Below are 19,437 nucleotides of genomic sequence, written 5' to 3' on the forward strand. Positions count from 1 at the left end.
CACTGACTCTGAAGCTAATCTTTTCTAATGTAGTCACACCTCAAAAATAATTTCCTTCAATAAAACAGTGAAGGCCAGGGAATTCTGTTTGGCAGAATAATATTTTTTAGCTACAACCAGCAGCGCTGGCCCCTGCGTGCGCTGCTGGTTGCAGCTTCTTGCTGGTCTTCATTTGCTGCTGGTGGGCATCGGATATTCTGGCTTGCGTTTGTCAATCCTGTCCTGCTGCCTGGGTCTGTCTGGGTGTTGTGTGTGTGCTGCTCTGCGTGCCCCCTCCCCCCCCCCCCACGCCCCGCCCCGCCTCGCCTCAACTGCACACTCCTCCTCCTGTCTGTGGTGGCTCTCTGCTGAGTTTGCTGTGCGCACAGTGAAGGGTGCTAGACATCCTGCTTTTTTACAGCGTTCCGCGTGTGTTTGTCACCGGCAACGATGCTTCCAGTTGAATAATAACAACTCCACGGTGTGGATGTGCGGATTTGCTGTCGCAACCGACACGGAGCGGCTCAATTGTGGGAGCAGATTGGCTGCTGCAGGCACAGCTGCAGTAACGTGCTTCAGCATATCGATGCATACGGATGCGATGCGATTTCCGTTTCCATAACGACTTCTTCTTTGTTTTTTCCTTGCCTTTCTGTTATGTGGAGAGCACTGTCGCCACCTAAGGGTTCTGTAAAATAGGTTAGACACATCCAATAGCTATAATATTTGTACATCAGAGGCAGAAGGCTTTGATCGACGCCCCACCGTCAAAAAACGCAATTGACGAACATGTCCGTCCTTGGCACTCTACGTTACTAATTGAAATGACGAACATGTCCGTCCTTGGCACTCAATGAGTTAATGTCCAGAAAAATGACTTTCCTAAAGGAAACCAAATGACAATGCGCACATTGAATCAAAACACATTCTCCTTTAAGTTGCCATTTTGGTGAGTGAATGCCTTTGGTGTCCCCTCTGCAGACGCTGTTGGAGTATGCGGGCCGGTGGAGGACCGAGGAGGAGCCTCTGCCCCTGGTGGAAGTGTACATGGTGGCCCTGCAGAGCTATTCCCAGGCCTCTCCATACCTGTCCCCACAGTGTGAAAACGTCCCCCTCGTGCTCGAACGGCTCTCACTGTGAGTACTGATACAAGAGATTTGATTCAGTGTAGCTTTTCTCTACATGTTACGCTCATCATCAAGTCGGTTAAAAGTAGGGATGCACAATTACGGTCAAAATGATGATCACGATTATTTTTGATCAATATTGAGATCACGATTATCACGACTACTGTTTGACTCGTGTATTTATTGAACTAAAAATATGTTTTCTTGTATCTATCATCTTCTACCAAGGAAGGTTTAAAAATAAACAGACAAACGGCAGCGGCTCTCTGTTCTCGACTCGAGCTGAAACGACACGCACCAGAGGGAGGGGGGAAAGGGGTGCGCTGGATTTACAACACAAGACAAAACGAGAGACACTACAACAACAGACATGGCTAAACGAACATTGCTCAAACGGAATGCGGCACGTTTTTATCTCGATTTTTGATTTTCTTGTTTTCGTGGTTGTGGGAAGCCAAACTCTTTGATCACCATTAATATTAGATTAATTGTGCAGCCCTAGTTAAAGGAACACACCAACATCCCGGGAGATTCGCCTATTTTCCATATTGTCGATAGGAAGACGAGAAGATAGATGCCCTTCTCTTCTCTGTGCGTGCAGTAGAAAAGTAGTTACGCACCCCTCCTGCTAGTTAGCTTAGCACAAGACTGGTAGTCTGCGGTACAGGCTAGCCTACCCCCGTGAAGTCACTAAACACACATCCCGACAGTGCCAAAACGCTCTTATGTACATGTTGAGACATTGTAATTTACGGAGCAAATAGATACCTGAAGTTCTTTCCTGGATAAAACCGGAAGCTCCGGCTATGTATTCTTCTCGCCTTACTATCAAGAATATGGCAAATAGGTGAATCTGACAACATGTTTTCGTGTTCCTTTAAAAGGTACATTCTAAGCCTCTGCAACTGTAGGCGCCCATGTTGAAAGTGGCTGTGCTTGATTGTACTTGATAGCTGGTGTGTTAACGTGAACCTGTTTTCGGTTGCTTCTCCATTCCTTGTACAGGAGTTTTGTGGAGCTTTTGCTTTCACTGAAGGAGGAAGTTCCAGATGGCTTATGGAAAGAATTCAAGTCATCTGTCCAGGTAAAGCACCGGCTTGTCAGTTAAAGTCTGTTACAGGCTACAAGAGGGTATGCACACCCACTGGAACACGCCCCCTCAATCGGGAATGAGTGTCAATTTCCTCCCTGAGCAGCAGGTGTCAGTTATCTCGGCTGATTACTGCATTCAAGCTCAGTCTTGCTGTGACTCAGTGGGCGTGACCCCACAGTGACTTCTGCCTCTGTGACATCACATGCACACCCTCTATACGATGGCATTGGCTGGCACCCCATGTTGAAACACTGTCACCCTACTGCTGGTTTTTTCTTCTTTTTTGGAGATATTGGAGATAAGATATTGTTTTCACTCCTGACAACTGATGGTATGCAACAACTGACCTTGTCACGTGCTTTGGAGCCCTAAATATAAATACTTTGTTTACATTTGTAATTTTATCATTAAACATGAAAGACCAGGCCACCAATCATCTGACAGCGGATTTGATTTTTAGAGTTTAAAGATCTCCGCTTTCTCAATGCCCCACCACTTTCTATGCAAACCAGTGTTGTTTGAGTCAAAATCATGCAAGGAGAAAGGAGTTAAAATTCAATTTATTTGCTTCAATTGATGATTTGTTGGCCTTCTCTTAGACCCCAAAGATTAATTGGCCTGCCTAGTGTTAACTTCAGTAAAACAGACTTATATTTTTAGTAATGATTAAAGTTTCCAAAAGCTTGTTTTCCGTCTACTAGTCAAACTCTTCCCAATAACTTAGATGACTATACTCAAAATGTAGCTTTTGGATGTTGCCTGTTGAGTGATGTAGCCTTCCTGTTGTGTGCAGTATGCCCACGCCAAGCTTCAGGAGAATGGCATCACCCAGCTGTCCATGCTGTCTGCCTTGGGCCAGCACACCGGTGTTTGGACCAACAGTGTCCTGCAAGGCCTTCTGTCCAGTGAGAACTTACAGCCAGATCAAGGTGGGTCACGTTTTACTCTGGCTTCCTGCACAGGTCTGGACGAGTTTGGGAAATGAATGTGGTAATATCCCAGCCATTTTCTTTTTTTGAATTGCTCACAAAGTCAGAAAAGGTATGGTCGATTGTTCAATCGCACTATTTACTACTACTACTATTATACTTACAGACTCACTATCATGTCACCTATTGTGATATTTGTTGTTGTGCGGAATAATCGTTAGCAATTAATTGATATGACCTAGTTGACTATCATGCTGCCCAATCACTGTCAACATTCATCACACATCTGACCAAAATTAGTCTAGAGATTCAAGTCTAAAATTATGAAACTGAAAATATTTAGGAACCCTGGTTCTATGCCATTGTAGGTCTGTTAATTCACATAATGTTGATCTGTATTGTATAGTAGCCTTGTTGACAGTCACATTACATAGAAACTGTCAGCATAGCGTCCATCAAGTCCTATTATGTCACCAACATATTTCTAAATGCATTTTGGAAATGCCTGTCAATGTTGCTCTCTATTACTCTCAACTGACAGTTAAAATCTAATGTGCCCTGTTTTCCTGTTCATGAAAGAAAACAGTAACAGAAAATATCATTTCTATTGCTTTGCTGGGTAGATTATTTTGTGACAGTTACACAGTTGTTAATTGGGAAGTTGGCAGTGTAAGCATTACCAGTGTATACTTCTTAAAATGATGGTGCAATGAAAGAGTCAGAACTGAGAGAATTGCTCCTGGTTTCCTCTGGCTTGCAGTGGATGGGTTTCTGGCGCTGGAGGGCCCGGTCTTGTTGGAGATGAGAGTGAAACATCTGATCAAAGAGAACCAGACGGGCAAAGCTGCTCTTCTGGCCAAGACGTGCTCCGAGTGCGCTGCATTTGAAGGGAAGGGCCACTTCAAGCAGATGCATCTCGTCTGCCTCTGTGCTACCTCCGAACAGGATCAGCTGATGGACGAGGTCAGTTAAGCTGAGCTAACGGTTTACTTGTTGCATTTTTGTATTGTATTGTTTACATTCACACTGCCTAAATACAAGTCAACCAGGGTGAAAATTCGGAGTTTGTTAACCCTGAGATGAGGGAAACTCCGGGAGGTAGGGTCAGGTACCACGGTAACTAACTCTGCAAACGTATCCTGGTCGCTGGCAGGATGTCTTCAACAAGCTTCTCTCCGTCTCCTCCCTCTTACAGAGCCAGCCAGTTAATTTCCTCATTTATTCAATCCATATCAGAGCGCGTATCAAAACACATTCATTAGCGGAGGTTTACTGTAGCCTATGTCAGAATCAAAATCCTGGTTGGATTAATTTGCTAATCACAGGGTTCCTACACAGTATGGAATTTGACTTTAGTAGTTTCCAGGCCTGGATAAGTATGGAAAAAAGAAGAGTGGAAAAATATTTGTGTTCCACACTATTGATCCTATTCTGTTTTCTAAAATATAAAATTCAACATTTATAAAACAAATAATCATACACTTTCCACCACTCTGACTCAGGCTTTACTTTTTTTAAAGATAAATGTGCACCGTCCGCATACAGTACACACGCATTAATATCTCCAAGCCTGCTGATTAAAAATAGAGGCTCTGCCTCTTAGAGGCCATTTACACCTGGCATTAACATGCGTTTTCTGCCATCAGATTGCAATCCGATTGTATTTTATCACTTGAAAGTACAGGTGTAAACACCCCCAAAACGCATTGAAGAAGGATTGCAATCTGATCGGCCAAACCACCTCCGGAGGTGGTCAGGGACGCATTATGACAACATTTAACACAAGTGTAAATGCAATGCGTCCTCTCAAAACGCATTCAGCAATACCATTATGGAAATACATAATCTTCATTGCAGTTTTATGGCGGTTGGCATCCTTAAATGTTGCCTTACCGCCACCTACTGGATTGCTAAAACTACATTGCAAATTACGGAAATACGTCCTCGCGCGCGCCGCGAAAGTTTATCTAGTGCACAAAGAAATAACACAGCCAGAGCTAGCGTTACACGCTAACGTTAACAGCAAGGACTAATGCAATGGATGAAGACACTCGTGGATGGAGTCACGAGGAGACCAAGTGTCTGCTTTCAATTTGGTCTGAGGAAAGTATACAAGCTAAACTTGGCAGTGCATATCGCAACCGACCCATTTATGAAGTAGTGGCTAAGAAACTGGCAGAGAATGGCCACAACAGGACCTGGCTACTATGTCAGCGAAAATTAAACACCTGAAACTGGCTTACAGACAGGCCAAGAACAAGAAAAGTGGCAGGGGGGCAGGGCAACGTGTCCTTTTTTATAAAGAAATAGATGCAATGCTGGGTGATCGGCCATCGTTTTGTCCAGGTGAAGGGGACGTCATCGACTCTGAAGATAATAACGCTAGCATGGACTCCACCAACAGTGCCAGCGACAGGACAACGGGAATGAAATTTACATTGTCGCGATAAAGATGGTATGTTGTGATCCTCCCTCAACTTGCTATACCCATAACGTTAAGGTTAATACATATTTACGCTAGTTTCCCCATTAAACCAGGCTATCGTTAGCTGTAACGTTAAACCAAATTGTCACCGCGACGCGTTTCTCCAGCTGTACTGCCGAGCGCAACTGCGTGTCTCTTCTGGATAGGTTGGGTCGCAGTTTATCGCAAATAAAATCAAATGATTGACGGCGCATACGCAGATTTGACACCCAGTCTTCATCCTCGAAGGTCCCCATTCCAACACTATCCTCTCCCACCAGTCTTGACTGCGTTCCCGCACCCAGATAGTCCTCTGGACAGTGGTGGCACTGATAACAGCTGTAATAAAAGCAGCCGCATAAAACATATTTATCCTCTGCCTTCGTCCTTGGTATTTCAGCTGTTGAAGACGGCTTCTTCCACGAAAAACCAACAAAAGCCCATGCAATAGGGCAGTTCCACGGATGGCTAACATATTCTTTTAATTGTTGTCGCTGTTGTTGTTGAATAGGAGATTAGTTTGTGAGGTCTGCTTCTTTCTGCTCCGTGTTGTTGTAATAAGCCCGCCAAAACGAAAGGGGGCGCGTGGGATGACGTTCGAGCTGGAGAGCAATCGGATTGCAATCTGTTCACCTAAAACGCATGTTAGTGCCAGGTGTAAATGGAATCAGGCTGAAGTGATAAAATACAATCTGATTGCAATCTGATGGCAGAAAACGCATGTTAATGCCAGGTGTAAATGGCCTCTTAGTTACCTGTTGCCATGGTGAATCAACAGTAGTATTGGAGCTCCGTTGATGAGGTCTTTCTTCATTCACCACACGAGCTTAACTCAGGGTGAACATACTCAGAGTTGATTGAACCAACTCGGATCAGCTGGAACCGAAAACTCTTGAGTTTCCTGTCTCGGAGTGAATCACCTCAGAGTTCAGAGAGTGATAGTTTGTTGAACCTTCTGGAATGGACCCGAACCTTGTAAATAAAAGACACATGGACAGAGTTTTGGTAAAGCAGCATTCCGCAAGGTCAGAGATGTTTTGGCGTCAGCGGGGCAGAGTCAGAACAAATCTGATTCCAGCCCCTGTGACTTTAGCTGAGCACGGTGGGCTTGTCTGAGCTGTGTTGCTCTTGGCTTTAATTGACCTGTCTGTGGAATGCATAAATTATGCACATTATTAATGTACCATTTGTCCAGAGTGGTTCTGCTACACACACACACACACGCACGCGCACACACACACACACACACACACACACACACACACACACACACACACACACTACTCAGACTAACTCACCGCTAACTCAATCCATGATTCGCTACTTGAACCTTTCTGCTCGAGAGTGCGGTTGTCACCAAGTAGATACTTTTGAGCTGGCAGAGCATGAAGATTGAGGACTGAATGGGAAACCCAGGAGCGATTTTCTTACAAGTCTTTATACTTCCCCCGACCGTACAAAGAAAAAAAAAAGCAGGGTTGCCACTTAACCAGTGCCACGGGTCTGGAAAGATTTAAGAAAAGAAAAAGAATCCGGACTTGAAAGTGCTTGTATTTATAAAGAGGTACTTAAAAGTGCTTGGATATAGCCATGCCAGAATCTCCCAGTTTGAGCCTTGTGCACTCGCGTAATCTCGAAAGTCACCTATGATACCAGTTTTATGTCATCATCACTTCAGTCGTGCTGGGCCAAGCTTGATACATTTCCTTCCTGTCTGCAGCATCACTCTCCATGTAGGCTACAAGCCTACAGTGATTTGCTGATCGCTGAGCCGAGCTGTCATTGGCTGTTGCGCTCTCTCGTCGGCGTTCTTAGCTCAAATATGCAGCTGGTCACCTAGGTAACCTGCAGTGGATACATTTGAGCTTTAATCTTTCTTTTCTAGTCCTCCCACCCCCTCAGCTTTATTGCTGAACCACGTATGTCACAAATACACCCGTGTGAACGTCTCTGGATTATTGGCTCTTAACACGTTCACTGCCAATGACGTATTAATACGTCAAAAATAATCCAACGGTTGACTGCCAATGACGTATTAATACGTCAAAAAAATGATTTTTTTTTTTTTGACCGTGGGATGTGCATCTAACCCTTTTACATCTCTTATATAATTATTGGAGCCACCGAACGTTTACAACCCATTCCACCGAGCCACTAAGTGGCGACAGTGCTCTCCTGACTAGAGGAAGGCAAGCAAAAAGCAGCCATTCTCATGAAAATGGATGGGGGAAAACGCTTTCGTTTTAGCGCTGATTGCTGGCGATGCGGGATTGCAAATTTGCATAATAGATTACAGGTGGAACACACTTTGAAACACGCAGCATAAATATGACCAGAATCGCAAAAGCTTCTCTCAACCAAAACTCCAAGAAGCGAGCGAGTCCATCCAGACTTCCTCAAACAGCGGCCGCGCAGACAGGCAGCAGCAGCAGCAAAGCAGTGAGACTGGTGACAAGCTTGTGACGGCCGCTGCAGCCAAGAAGAACGCCCACGGAGGGAGGAGTTGGAACCAGAGGGGGGTTTCCTGCTGTTATGGAGGAAATTACTGTTCAAAACTATTGTTTAGATGTCTGACGTCTTACTGATGCCAAAAATGAATGGTTAAAGTGACTGTTCTATCGAATTTCACAAAAAGCTGTTTATCTCTGAATAATTTTTCTGACGCTGAAACCATGCTGTATTCAACTGCTAATGCTTACATAACTACTAACTCTACAAACTAACTCTTTTAGACAGAGAAAGCACACATTCTATTAGTTCTGTTGAGATATTGTGTGTTCACAAAATCTTAGCAGAAAAGAATCCTCGGGTCTTGAAAGATGAGCCAGAATCCTCAAAAAACCCCTCTGGCAGAAGCTAACTACAGTAAAAAAAAAAACGTCTGGCAGTGAATGTGTTAATTTTGAAAGAATTTGTCCGTGAAAAGTGTCACTACAAAAGAGTGGCAACCCTGAACAATGCTTTCAGTTCATCTTCATGTCAAAGTCTTACCCATTCCTGTCTGTGCCATGCCTGCTGCTGCTGCATGCTGTGCAGGCTTTTGCTGGACCTGTTCCTGATCCTTTTACCGGCTCACCATCCACAAGGTGGCAGGCTACTCTTTAACAGCAGCTTTTCATGCTGTCAGCATAGTTCAAGCCAGCATCCACAGCCAAGTCTTCTTGAATAGTGCATATAAAATGTCGGGCACCAGATCCAATTTTTTCCACTGGTGGCAACTGTAAGCTCTTGGCACAAGCAGGTGATTTGGTGCTGCTACTGTTTGGCTCCACAGACATGAATAGGTTCTCGCTCAAGGACGGTAATCCAGGGTGGAAGGACCGACAGTCCCCCAACACCCTGCACCACCCTGCTGCATTACACCAACTATCTTTTTAATAGCAGTGATTAACAATCATTTAGTTTTTGCTCCACACTGGTCTGTTTTGGTCTTAGAGGCCATTTACACCTGGCACTAACATGCGTGTGATCTGTGATCAGATTGTAATCGGATAGTGGTTGACCACATTAACCTGATTGCATTTACACCTGATATTAATATGTGTGTCCAGTGTCCACATTGAGATCCGATTGTGATCTGTTCAGGCAAGCTACATTGAGTAGAGCGGCAGAAAGACAGCAGTGACTGTTGCTGTATGTGTTGAGAGGACACATTGCCTTTACACTTGTGTTCAATGTGGTCACAAGCACCTCCGGAGGTGGTTTGGCCGATCAGATCACATTCCTTCCTCAATGTGTCTTGGGTGCGTTTACACCTGCACTTTCAAGTGGTCAAGCACTATCCGATTGCAATCTGATCACAGAAAATGCATGTTAGTGCCAGGTGTAAATAACCTAGTTTTGGTTGTGATGGTTGTGTGTTGTGGGTTTCAGTGCCAAAACACCACACCGAAATAATCAAAATATGTTCATTTATGTTATTTGCCTAATGTGCACCCGTTTCATTTCAGCTGTGTTAGGGTCTCCACTGCGTTTTTCTACCGTGCTAGTTTCTCTCCTCTGCTCTGTGCTTCATGAAGGGCAGACAAGAGACAAGACAAGACAAAAGAAAGACAAAATAGAGAAGTGAGCTGAATGTAGCAACCTATGGTACATAGCCTGACATACATCCATGGATTGTTAAAGTACGGTACACATTCTTTACATGGACCCAATTTGTGTTTTATCAAAAGATTTGTCAAAATTCTATCATTCTTTACATTTCACGGTGTTAAGATTTCATGTTACAATGTGCTTATTCCACTTAATTAACTTGATCAATAACCTATGAAAATCGATTCTAAATTGTCTTAATGCAGGATTTTCAGTACTTGCACATTTCCATTACTATTAAGTATTAACCTACACATGTAATATTTTCCATAGATATACTGCAATAAAGTAATTGTAGTGTAGTCCCATGGTTTCCCACCATTGCTGAATTTACCGTATATAGAATAATTTAGTTTTGTTCAAACATTGGATCCACCATTTGAAAAAAGAAAGGATAAATGGTGTAAAATTTAAACAATTCCCAGAACCTTTTAAGGGAAAGTGACTTACGGTAACTTAATTCCTCGGTTGACAACATTACACTTTTACAGACTGAATATTGAATGATGAACTTCAGGTTATGAATTTCTTCCAAACCAGAGAGCCTATATTTTGTTTTAACACTTCAGTGAACTGTTGTGCACCGTGTGCTTCTCTCTACAGCTTTCTAAAGTGGATTGCCGTGATGCATTAGAGATGATCTGTAACCTGGAGTCGGAGGGAGATGAGAGGGCGGCTTTCAGCTTGTGCTCCGCCTTCCTGACCCGCCAGCTTGTCCAAGGAGACACATACTGCGCCTGGTAAGAAAACAACAAGTTTTGTCTACAGAGGAGTCGGACTTGCCTGTTTGATATGCAGCAGTAAGACACACGAGTCATTTCCCCTTGACAGAGCAAAACAATTAACAGAATGATTAAGTACGTCTCCACACGCACAGTATTTCATATTGTCCCTCATAAGACTGTTTATATGTGTCTACATATTCCACTCACTAATGTCTGGATGGATACTTGAATTAACTGGATGATTGGATTTCCCGCCCCCCGCAGAAGCTGCTCCATGAAAATCTATGATTTAACCCTTAATACCACATAGTGTCATAAATATGAGGTATCATATTACACTTTCTGGTCATTTGTATGGGATTTTCAGCTTAAACAGGATATGATGTTAAAAAATACAATATTGGTCTGCATGTGCATATGCATTAATCCCATATGAATGATCTATGAAATGCACAGAATAACTCACCTGGCAAGAAATCAGTATGTGGCTTAACTCGAAGCCCATCTTGTCCTTGATTGATATTATCTAGGAGTCTTTACATATATACAGATGGCTAATATGTGGACTAGTTGAAGGTTCACTTTGAACAGAGTATAGACAATATCTTCCCTTTCCTCTCACCAGGGAGCTCACTCTGTTTTGGAGCAAGCTGCTGAGGCGATTGGAGCCATCAGAGCAGGCCTTCCTCGACAGATGCCGGCAGATGCTCTTGCTCTCCAAAACCGTCTATCACATCCTGTTCCTCATTAAAGTCATCCAATCAGAGGTCAGTAAACAGTCAGCTGTTGTGTTATCAGATGTGGGTCCTATGAGGGGGGGGGGGTTGGAGTCATCGTCACCCTCTGGTGGTTGCATTCAAATATTGGTGAGACAGGCTGGAATTCTCCATAGACTATTGATGGGAGATGTTCTAACATGCTGAATTAATATGACAGATTTTGTTTCCATATAAAAACAACGCTAATGTATTGATTGTAGTTACTTGGGGGCACAAAAACAAATCCTAAATGCACTCAAATGAGTTTTGGAATAGACTTTGCCCCGTCTCCGCTTAAATGACGCATCCCCTTATTCTCTTTCTCATAGCTCGACACCGTTGGACTGCCAGTGTGCATCGAGATGTGCATAAGGGCTTTGCAGATGGACTCTAATGATGCAAACACAAAGACCACTGTATGTAAAACCATTTCCTGTTTGCTGCCTACTGACCTGGAAGTCAAGCGAGCCTGCCAGCTGACCGAGTTCCTCCTGGAGCCCACAGTGGATTCCTACTACGCCGTGGAGACTCTGTACAACGAACCGGATCAGAAACTGGAGGAGGAGGACATGCCCGTCTCCAACTCGCTACGCTGCGAGCTCCTGCTGGTGTTTAAGACCCAGTGGCCCTTCGACCCGGAGTTCTGGGACTGGAAGGCACTCAAGCGTCAGTGTCTAGCGCTTATGGGAGAAGAGGCTTCCATAGTGTCGTCCATTGACTTGCTGAATGATGGCGAGAGTCCCGGCGCCCCCGAGGAGGAGGAAGAAGGTTATAAGGATTTCTCGGACCTCTCGGCGGAAACCAGCAAGAAACAGAGAATCAGACAGAACAAGAAACTGAGGGAAAAGGGCATCATATCGGCCAGGTTTAGAAACTGGCAGGCGTACATGCAGTACTGTGTGTTGTGTGACAAAGAGTTTCTCGGCCACAGGATCGTACGCCACGCACAGACTCATTTTCACAGGGGACTATACACCTGCCCAATATGTACCGAAACTTTTACCTCAAAAGAGACATTGGTTCCTCACGTAGCATCGCACGTTAAGCAGTCGTGCAAGGAAAGGCTAACCGCAATGAACCCAAACAAGAGATTGGGCGATCCTAAAACTGCTGCCCCTGTTATCGCCGCCTTAAAGGCTAAGCCTGAAAATCAACCCGATACAAGGGAAAACGGTGACCCCCAAGGGCACAACGGGTTAACTCCCGCTGTCCAGAGCAGAATTGCCGGGTCTAGGACGGAAAATAGCGGGCCAAACGTGTGCCCCGTCGCAAGCTGCAGGAAGAGTTTCAAGTTTTTCCGAAATCTCGTCTCGCACGTTCGAGGTCACGGGGAGCACGAGGAGGCGAAGCGTTTCCTGGAAATGCAGAGCAAAAAGGTGGTGTGTCAGTACTGCCGCCGGCAGTTCGTTAGCGTCACCCACCTTAACGATCACCTACAATCCCACTGCGGCGTGAAGCCGTACATTTGCATCCAGTTGAATTGCAAGGCCAGCTTCCTGTCCAACACCGAGCTCCACGTGCACAGGAAGGAACATGGCGTTTTTAAGGCCAGATGCATGTTTCCAAATTGTGGGAGGATTTTTAAGGAAGCCTTCAAACTGTACGACCACGAGGCGCAGCATTACAAAACGTTCACTTGTAAAGCCCCGGACTGTGAAAAGGTATTCCATTCACAGACTCAACTGGATTTGCACCAGGAGGAGCATGCCACGAAAGAGGAGGTGAGCCCAGCTTTGGAGCAACACACCTCGCAGCGTGCAGGCCGTGGTCCGTCACTGATTGAGCGAATGCTCCTTGGTCACAGTCCCCTTAAAGAGGAATTCCCCCATGATGACAGCACTTATCATCCAGACGAGGGAACGGTGGCACAGTCCATTGAGAGCTTTCTGAATTCTTCAACTGACTCAGCCTTAACTTCACACGGATTTGACGAAACTTTTGAGCAATATACCGTCAAAAATGAACCCCAAGATCAGCCTTTGTTCTCGGTCATTCAGACACCGTTTTCAGATAATTCTGTGTTCCACTCGTCTATGAATTGCCGCTTGTCTGATCCTAAAATATGTAGAGATAGTTCAGACGCTCGTTCTTTTGATTATTTGAAACCAGACGCACAGAATCAACTAATACCTCAATTTCAAGCTAATCTCGATGAATTGTCACATAGCTGTCACACACATGTCTTACAAGGCCAGCCGCAAATGTTCTCCAGTCACGTGAACGCTGGATCAGTGACGTACAACTCTGATGGCAAAATAGCATTGCCAGAACAGCTCCAGGCCTTGTGTGCTAACAAGCCGCTAACAGTAGGCCCCCCGCAGGACGCCATGCCGGCAGTAATGTCTCAACCACTTCCTCCGACAGTAGCCCCGCGGCCGCCAACTGGGAAGAGGCCAGAGAACTCCAAGACTTCCTCAGCTCATACGGCTCCCCCTGCAGGAGAGAGGGAGCGATATCACTGCGCACTGGAAACGTGTACGAGGCACTACAGCTGCCAAAAGAGTGTTGCCAAGCATATGAAAACGATTCATCCGGACTTCTATGAGCAATGGAAAATCGACCGAAAAAAAAAGATGAAGATTACCCGCGCTACGCGACCGAGCACATTATCTCTCGCCACGGTCTGTACCAAGTCGGCTGCGTCGCTTGAGAACCAACAGGGCGTGGAAGTCTCAATACACAGAGTTCAGAGGAACCAACAGGACGTGGAAGTCCCAATACACAGAGTTCAGAGGAACCAACAGGACGTGGAAGTCCCAATACACAGAGTTCAGAGGAACCAACAGGACGTGGAAGTCCCAATACACAGAGTTCAGAGGAACCAACAGGACGTGGAAGTCCCAATACACAGAGTTCAGAGGCAGAATGTTATTCAACCATCCCCTTTTAGAAACATTGTTCCAAGCTCAAACTATGCCACTCCACCTCCCCCTTCCTTAGCCATTCCACACCAGAATATCCCTTTACATATGGAAAATGTCTTGGATCCCATTGTCCTGTCTCAGTTAGGAATCACTCCAAATCCATTAATGCCAGTGCAGTCTCAAGTTGCCCCAAATCAAAATTGGCATTCAGTGCCCGGAGACAAACCAATTAAAAACTGTGGCTCCTCCCACGTCTATCCATCTAACATGCTAGGGAGAGCACGCATGGATCCATCTAACATGCTAGGGAGAGCACGCATGGATGACACCAATGGAGCTCTGGCACTCGGTGTCCCATCATGCTCCATGATGGGATCTAGCCCTGCAGAGCCCCTTCACTCACCACTGGTGGAAAATAGTTCTCAGTCTGTGGTACCCTCTTACATGGGCGGTACAAAAGGCGTATCGCAACAAATGAGAAATTCTCTTACGCCATACACATCACGAATGCAAAACAATTCTGTCTCTAAATCCAGGGGCCCCAAAAAATCCAAGACAATGCAGAATCTCGTCCAAGCGAATCTCCCCCCTTCAAACAGTGCGTGCCCGGCAGCAGGCCAGAGCAATGAATCCCAAAATGGCCAAGTCGTTTCCACAAATCTAGAGGAAAGTCCAACGCCAGCGAGGAAAAAGAAACCACGTCACAGATCAACAGCAAAGTGGCCAGCCATAATTAAAGACGGCAAATTTGTTTGTTGCAGGTGTTTTCGAGCGTTTGAATCGGCGAGTGGCCTCGGAGGCCATTTGTCCAAGCGTTCAGTCTGCAAAGGATCTGTAGAGACGGACCTGAACACAGACTTGCCCATGTCATTTCTTGACCTTCTCAATTCAGGGCAAACAGGAAACACCCTTCAACCGCCATTATCTTTTGATCCTGCTACAGATTATCAGGAGAAGCCTCGTCAGTCAGCTACAAGTGATTTATCTTTTGATCCTGCTACAGATTATCAGGAGAAGCCTGGTCAGTTATCTTTTGACCCTGCTACAGATTATCAGGAGAAGCCTCGTCAGTTATCTTTTGATCCTGCTACAGCTTATCAGGAGAAGCCTCGTCAGTTATCTTTTGATCCTCCTACAGATTATCAGGAGAAGCCTCGTCAGTTATCTTTTGATCCTGCTACAGATTATCAGGAGAAGCCTTGTCAGTCAGCTACAAGTGATTCGATAGGACCAAAAGATTTTCCCACCCCTAATTATACACAAGCTAATTTGCCAGCTTTTGGGAACGGCGACTCAAATGATGATATTCTTAAACAAATCATGGCTGATTCAAACATGGCCGATCTCTTTGACCAACCACCTGTTCCTCAGCCGTTGTTCCCAAACCCATGTGTTCCCTATGGAGCTGTTGAGCGTTTGCCAGAGAGCTCAGTCATACAACATACTGGAAGTATCCAGGTAAAGAGGGAGCCCAACCCTTATACAGGCCATTACCCCCAGTCAAGTGTTGCTGCATTTGGCAATAGTGATTTCACTGACCCCCTTCTGTCTCAGATCCTCTCAGAAGACTCATCTTCTGGTCTTCCTGGCAGGGTTCCCACAGACCTCGTGACCCCTGGAGCAATCCTCAGTGACGGGTATTGCTCTGGGACGATCAGTCAGGCGCCAGATGCACTCTCAATCCGAGTGAAGCAGGAGAACCAGTCACCAGAGCCTCGGCTTAGTCCAGCATCAACACGTGGCAAGCAGACTAAGAGACCGAGGAGCATTGAACCAAATGTAAGGAAGAGATTGCGGGAGCAGATTTTGGCTGGCGACTTCCAACGTAGAAGCAGCATATGTCATTCAGTCAACACTGACCCTAACCCTATTTTAAAGAGTCCCATGTCGTTAGGTCCAACGTGCTTCAATGCTTTTGAAGATTCTGAACTCCATCAAATCCCTCAAGATGCAGGTATTAACACAGCTAGTGGAGGACAGAGCGTTCACACAGACTTACTAATACCCCCTGCGTCTTCTGGCCCAATTCAAGACACGGTGAACATGCAAAGCTTTACTTGTTTCAGGGAAGCCTACACACCGCAGCATGATGTACTGACCCCAACCAGAATAGTGGCCAGTGATGTCGATTTTGGGCCCACACCGTTAACTGCAAGCCAACAACAATGCATGATGGAAATTCAGAGTGCCTTTGAAAGGCTTGATTTGGTCAGAGAGATCTGCGATCAGACGACGTCGCCCATGAACCAAAATAGCGACAATATTCCCAGTGAGACGGGGTCAATTCATTTTGAATCACATGGTTCAGCTTCTCAGTCAACAGTCTCGGTCTCCCCTCAGTCAGCCTCTGCCAAGCGGTTTGCTTGTGAGATTGACAACTGCACCTTTGGGTCCATGTCCAGTGACGCACTATGGAAGCATCTCTCTAAAAGTCATGACTACACGTGTGAGATGATCAATGTGGTCAAGAAGAAAAGGGGCTTATATGCACCTTTCAGCTGTCAAATATGTAGTAAAAGATACACCCGTACCTCAAACCTCCGTGTTCACTACAAGTCGGCTCACCGATTGTCAGATGCCGAAATTGCAGATCTAGAGGCGAAGCGCAAGTTGGCCAACAAAGCTGCCACATCCGACATTGAGAATCAGAACCAGTCAAGTGGTGGTGGAAACCCAGTTCCAGTTGCCCAAACCACCATTCCTTCTCATTCATTAGTGGAGGACAGAACATGTCCATATTCTCTCAAAGATGTAGTAGTAAAACAAGAAAACCCATCACCGGGTTATGGACAACATACAAACATGGATATAACTGATCAGAAATTGCAAGATGACAATCACTCCATAGGCATTCATCCCCAGCAAATAAGTCCCATGCACAACAAACAATTATTTGCCAAGGCAAAGGTCCAGATCTCCAAATTGACTATGCAGTCTCTACAAGCAGGCCCTGGTGCACACCATTGGCCAGAGGCGCAGTGCATGCCCTTCTCCACAATGCTCACTCAATATGTGAGTGGTCAACCAGCTGGAGCCCATTTGCCAGTCGTGTCAACTCCTCTGACTCAGGGTCCCTCTGCCCCTCTTCAGGCTAGTATGTCTCAGTCTCAAGACAAACAATCCAACATCACCAAGCAGACAACGGTTAAGACGAGCATAGATGTTACCAAGAAGACAAAGGAGAAGAAGCCCAAAGACAATGTGTACAAACCATATTGCTGCGTTCATCAGGGCTGTGTGGCAGCCTTTACTATCCAGCAAAACCTCATCCTCCACTACAGGACTGTTCACCAGTCTGCTCTGTCAGCGTTGGAGGTGAACAAAGATCAGCCTGAGGGAATGGACGAGGCGCAGGACCACGATGACGAGCCGGAGGGTGAGGTCCCTCAAGTTTCCGAGTTCACGTGCCAAGACAGGGACTGTTCAAGGGTTTTCCAAGAAGTTCCCAGCCTTTTGCAGCATTATCTCCAACTCCACGAATTCACCCTGGACAAGGCCGGTGCTCTGTTGTCCAGCATCAACCTTGGCAGGTTTGCTTGCGGTCAGCAGGGATGCACGGCATCCTTCACCGCTTTCTGGAAGTATATTGGGCACGTCAAAGAAGAGCACGACGTCATGATGCTGTCCAAAGCCGAGCCGGTAAATGGGATGTTCGAGTGTGACGTCGAAGGCTGTGACCGTGCGTATGCCACAAAGTCAAACCTGCTGAGACACACGATGAAAAAGCATCACGAGATTTACCGACTCAAGCTGATGAATCAGCAGATAAATCGAGGTGTGAAACAGAACCCCAAGAATTCCCATTACCAAATCACAAAGACGAGCAACGGGAAAGAAAACATTGAAAGCAATAAAAAAAAGATCCCACAGAGGGTGAGCGACAAAAAGAAGACTGACAAGGCGACTGACAAGGCGACAAAAAACAGTCACTGGAGTAAATATGGAAAACCCTGTTTGAAATCTAAAGAACAGGCGTCTGCAATGTGCACAAAGAACTCTGTTCTACAGTACCCCTGTATGATAAAGGGCTGCGACTCTGTCATGAAATCAGAGCGCAGCATAATGAAGCACTATATGGGACATGGGCTCTCAGAAAAGTACCTGGAAGAGCAGAGGAGCCACTTAATATTCTGCAAAAAGCGGCCCCGGCAGAAATCAACCAGGAGTGACGATTCCAAATCAGAGAATACCACCGATCCGTCGGAGACGGAGGACGCGGCAGAAGGAAGTGAAGATGAATGTTCAAAGCCCGTCTTGAGGAAAAGGGTTGCCGCGGAGATCCCCGCTGCATTGTTGGACGGCAAACTATCAAACGACGAAAGTTCCGAAGCTTGCTCCGACGACTCTGTGGTGGTCCGACGCAACAGCACTGTGGTGGTCAGACGCCACGCCGTGGCCCGACGCAACGGCTCTGTGGCCAGACGGCACGGCGTGGCCAGACGCAACGGCTCTGTGGTGGTCAAGCGCAAAAGAGGACGTCCGCGAAAACTGATTGAGGAAATTGTGAAGCGCAAGAAGTTCCCAAGGTCGACAAAGAGTCATGTCGTTTACAACAAGGATGATGAATCGGACTCCTCGTCTTGCCCCGCCCGGCCACCGGGGGAGGCAGGCGAGCAGACTCCACCCTTGACCTCTTTTAAGCCCATGGGATTTGAAATGTCCTTCCTGAAGTTCTTAGAGCAATCGAATAAGTCTGAACCCTTGAAGAGGAAGGTTGAGCTGCCAGGAATGTTGAGAAAAAGAGCCTCCAGTTTATGTTGGGACGCCAAAGAAACCTGCGTGGACTTCAGTAACCGTCAAAATTTGATATCCCTTAGGAAGGTTAGAATTGTTGTAGATGGGGCCTATTCAGATGTCACTGAACTTCTGTTGAAACAAATTCAGGACATGCGACCTACAGTGATACTGGAAAAAAATGACTGATGACTGATTTTTTTTTTTTTTTTTTTACTGAATCTCAGGACTATGAGTGAAATTCGCTGCAGACCGGTGCCCTACATTTAAAATGTTTTTGTTTTTTTAATATCCAATTATAAAAAAAAACGAGTTTTGAAATATACTGTAATATTGTCTCTGCAAAATTCCTGTCTTTTTATATGAACGTGTATAGCATGTTTATGTTTATGGACTATCAAATCCACTGAGAATTAATGAAAAGTGAAACATGACACAAGCGTATGGTGTCTGAATGATCTCTATGGGACTACTTAGACAAACGGGCACTCAAATGGATTGTAATGTTGTGTATAGTTTGTGATTTGAAGATGTTGAAGTTGTGTTTGTGTGTACTGTATATATATACTGTTTTGAATCACCTACTGCCACCAGCAGTCTTAGTATAATTAAATGAACAGCTTTTATTACAACACATTTTACTTGACGTGTTTTTAATTGCATTTCCGTTTG

The 19,437-nt window shown here is 45.5% G+C and overlaps 1 protein-coding gene across 1 annotated transcript in view; it reads left to right on the plus strand.

The window, feature by feature from the left end:
• The window catches only part of znf292b (zinc finger protein 292b), a 30,323-nt gene extending 10,937 nt beyond the window's left edge, over positions 1-19,386 (plus strand). Inside the window, exons 2-10 of the mRNA XM_083642942.1 lie at positions 961-1,115; positions 2,112-2,190; positions 2,993-3,128; positions 3,889-4,091; positions 10,288-10,424; positions 11,035-11,176; positions 11,497-13,037; positions 13,801-14,027; positions 14,975-19,386. Coding sequence (XP_083499068.1) covers positions 961-1,115; positions 2,112-2,190; positions 2,993-3,128; positions 3,889-4,091; positions 10,288-10,424; positions 11,035-11,176; positions 11,497-13,037; positions 13,801-14,027; positions 14,975-18,954 — 6,600 coding nt within the window. The 3' untranslated portion in view covers positions 18,955-19,386. The remainder of the gene's footprint in view (positions 1-960; positions 1,116-2,111; positions 2,191-2,992; positions 3,129-3,888; positions 4,092-10,287; positions 10,425-11,034; positions 11,177-11,496; positions 13,038-13,800; positions 14,028-14,974) is intronic.
• Positions 19,387-19,437: the final 51 nt, after the last annotated feature.

Source organism: Poromitra crassiceps (genome assembly GCF_964638095.1).
Source record: "Poromitra crassiceps genome assembly, chromosome: 9".
NCBI lineage: Eukaryota > Metazoa > Chordata > Actinopteri > Beryciformes > Melamphaidae > Poromitra > Poromitra crassiceps.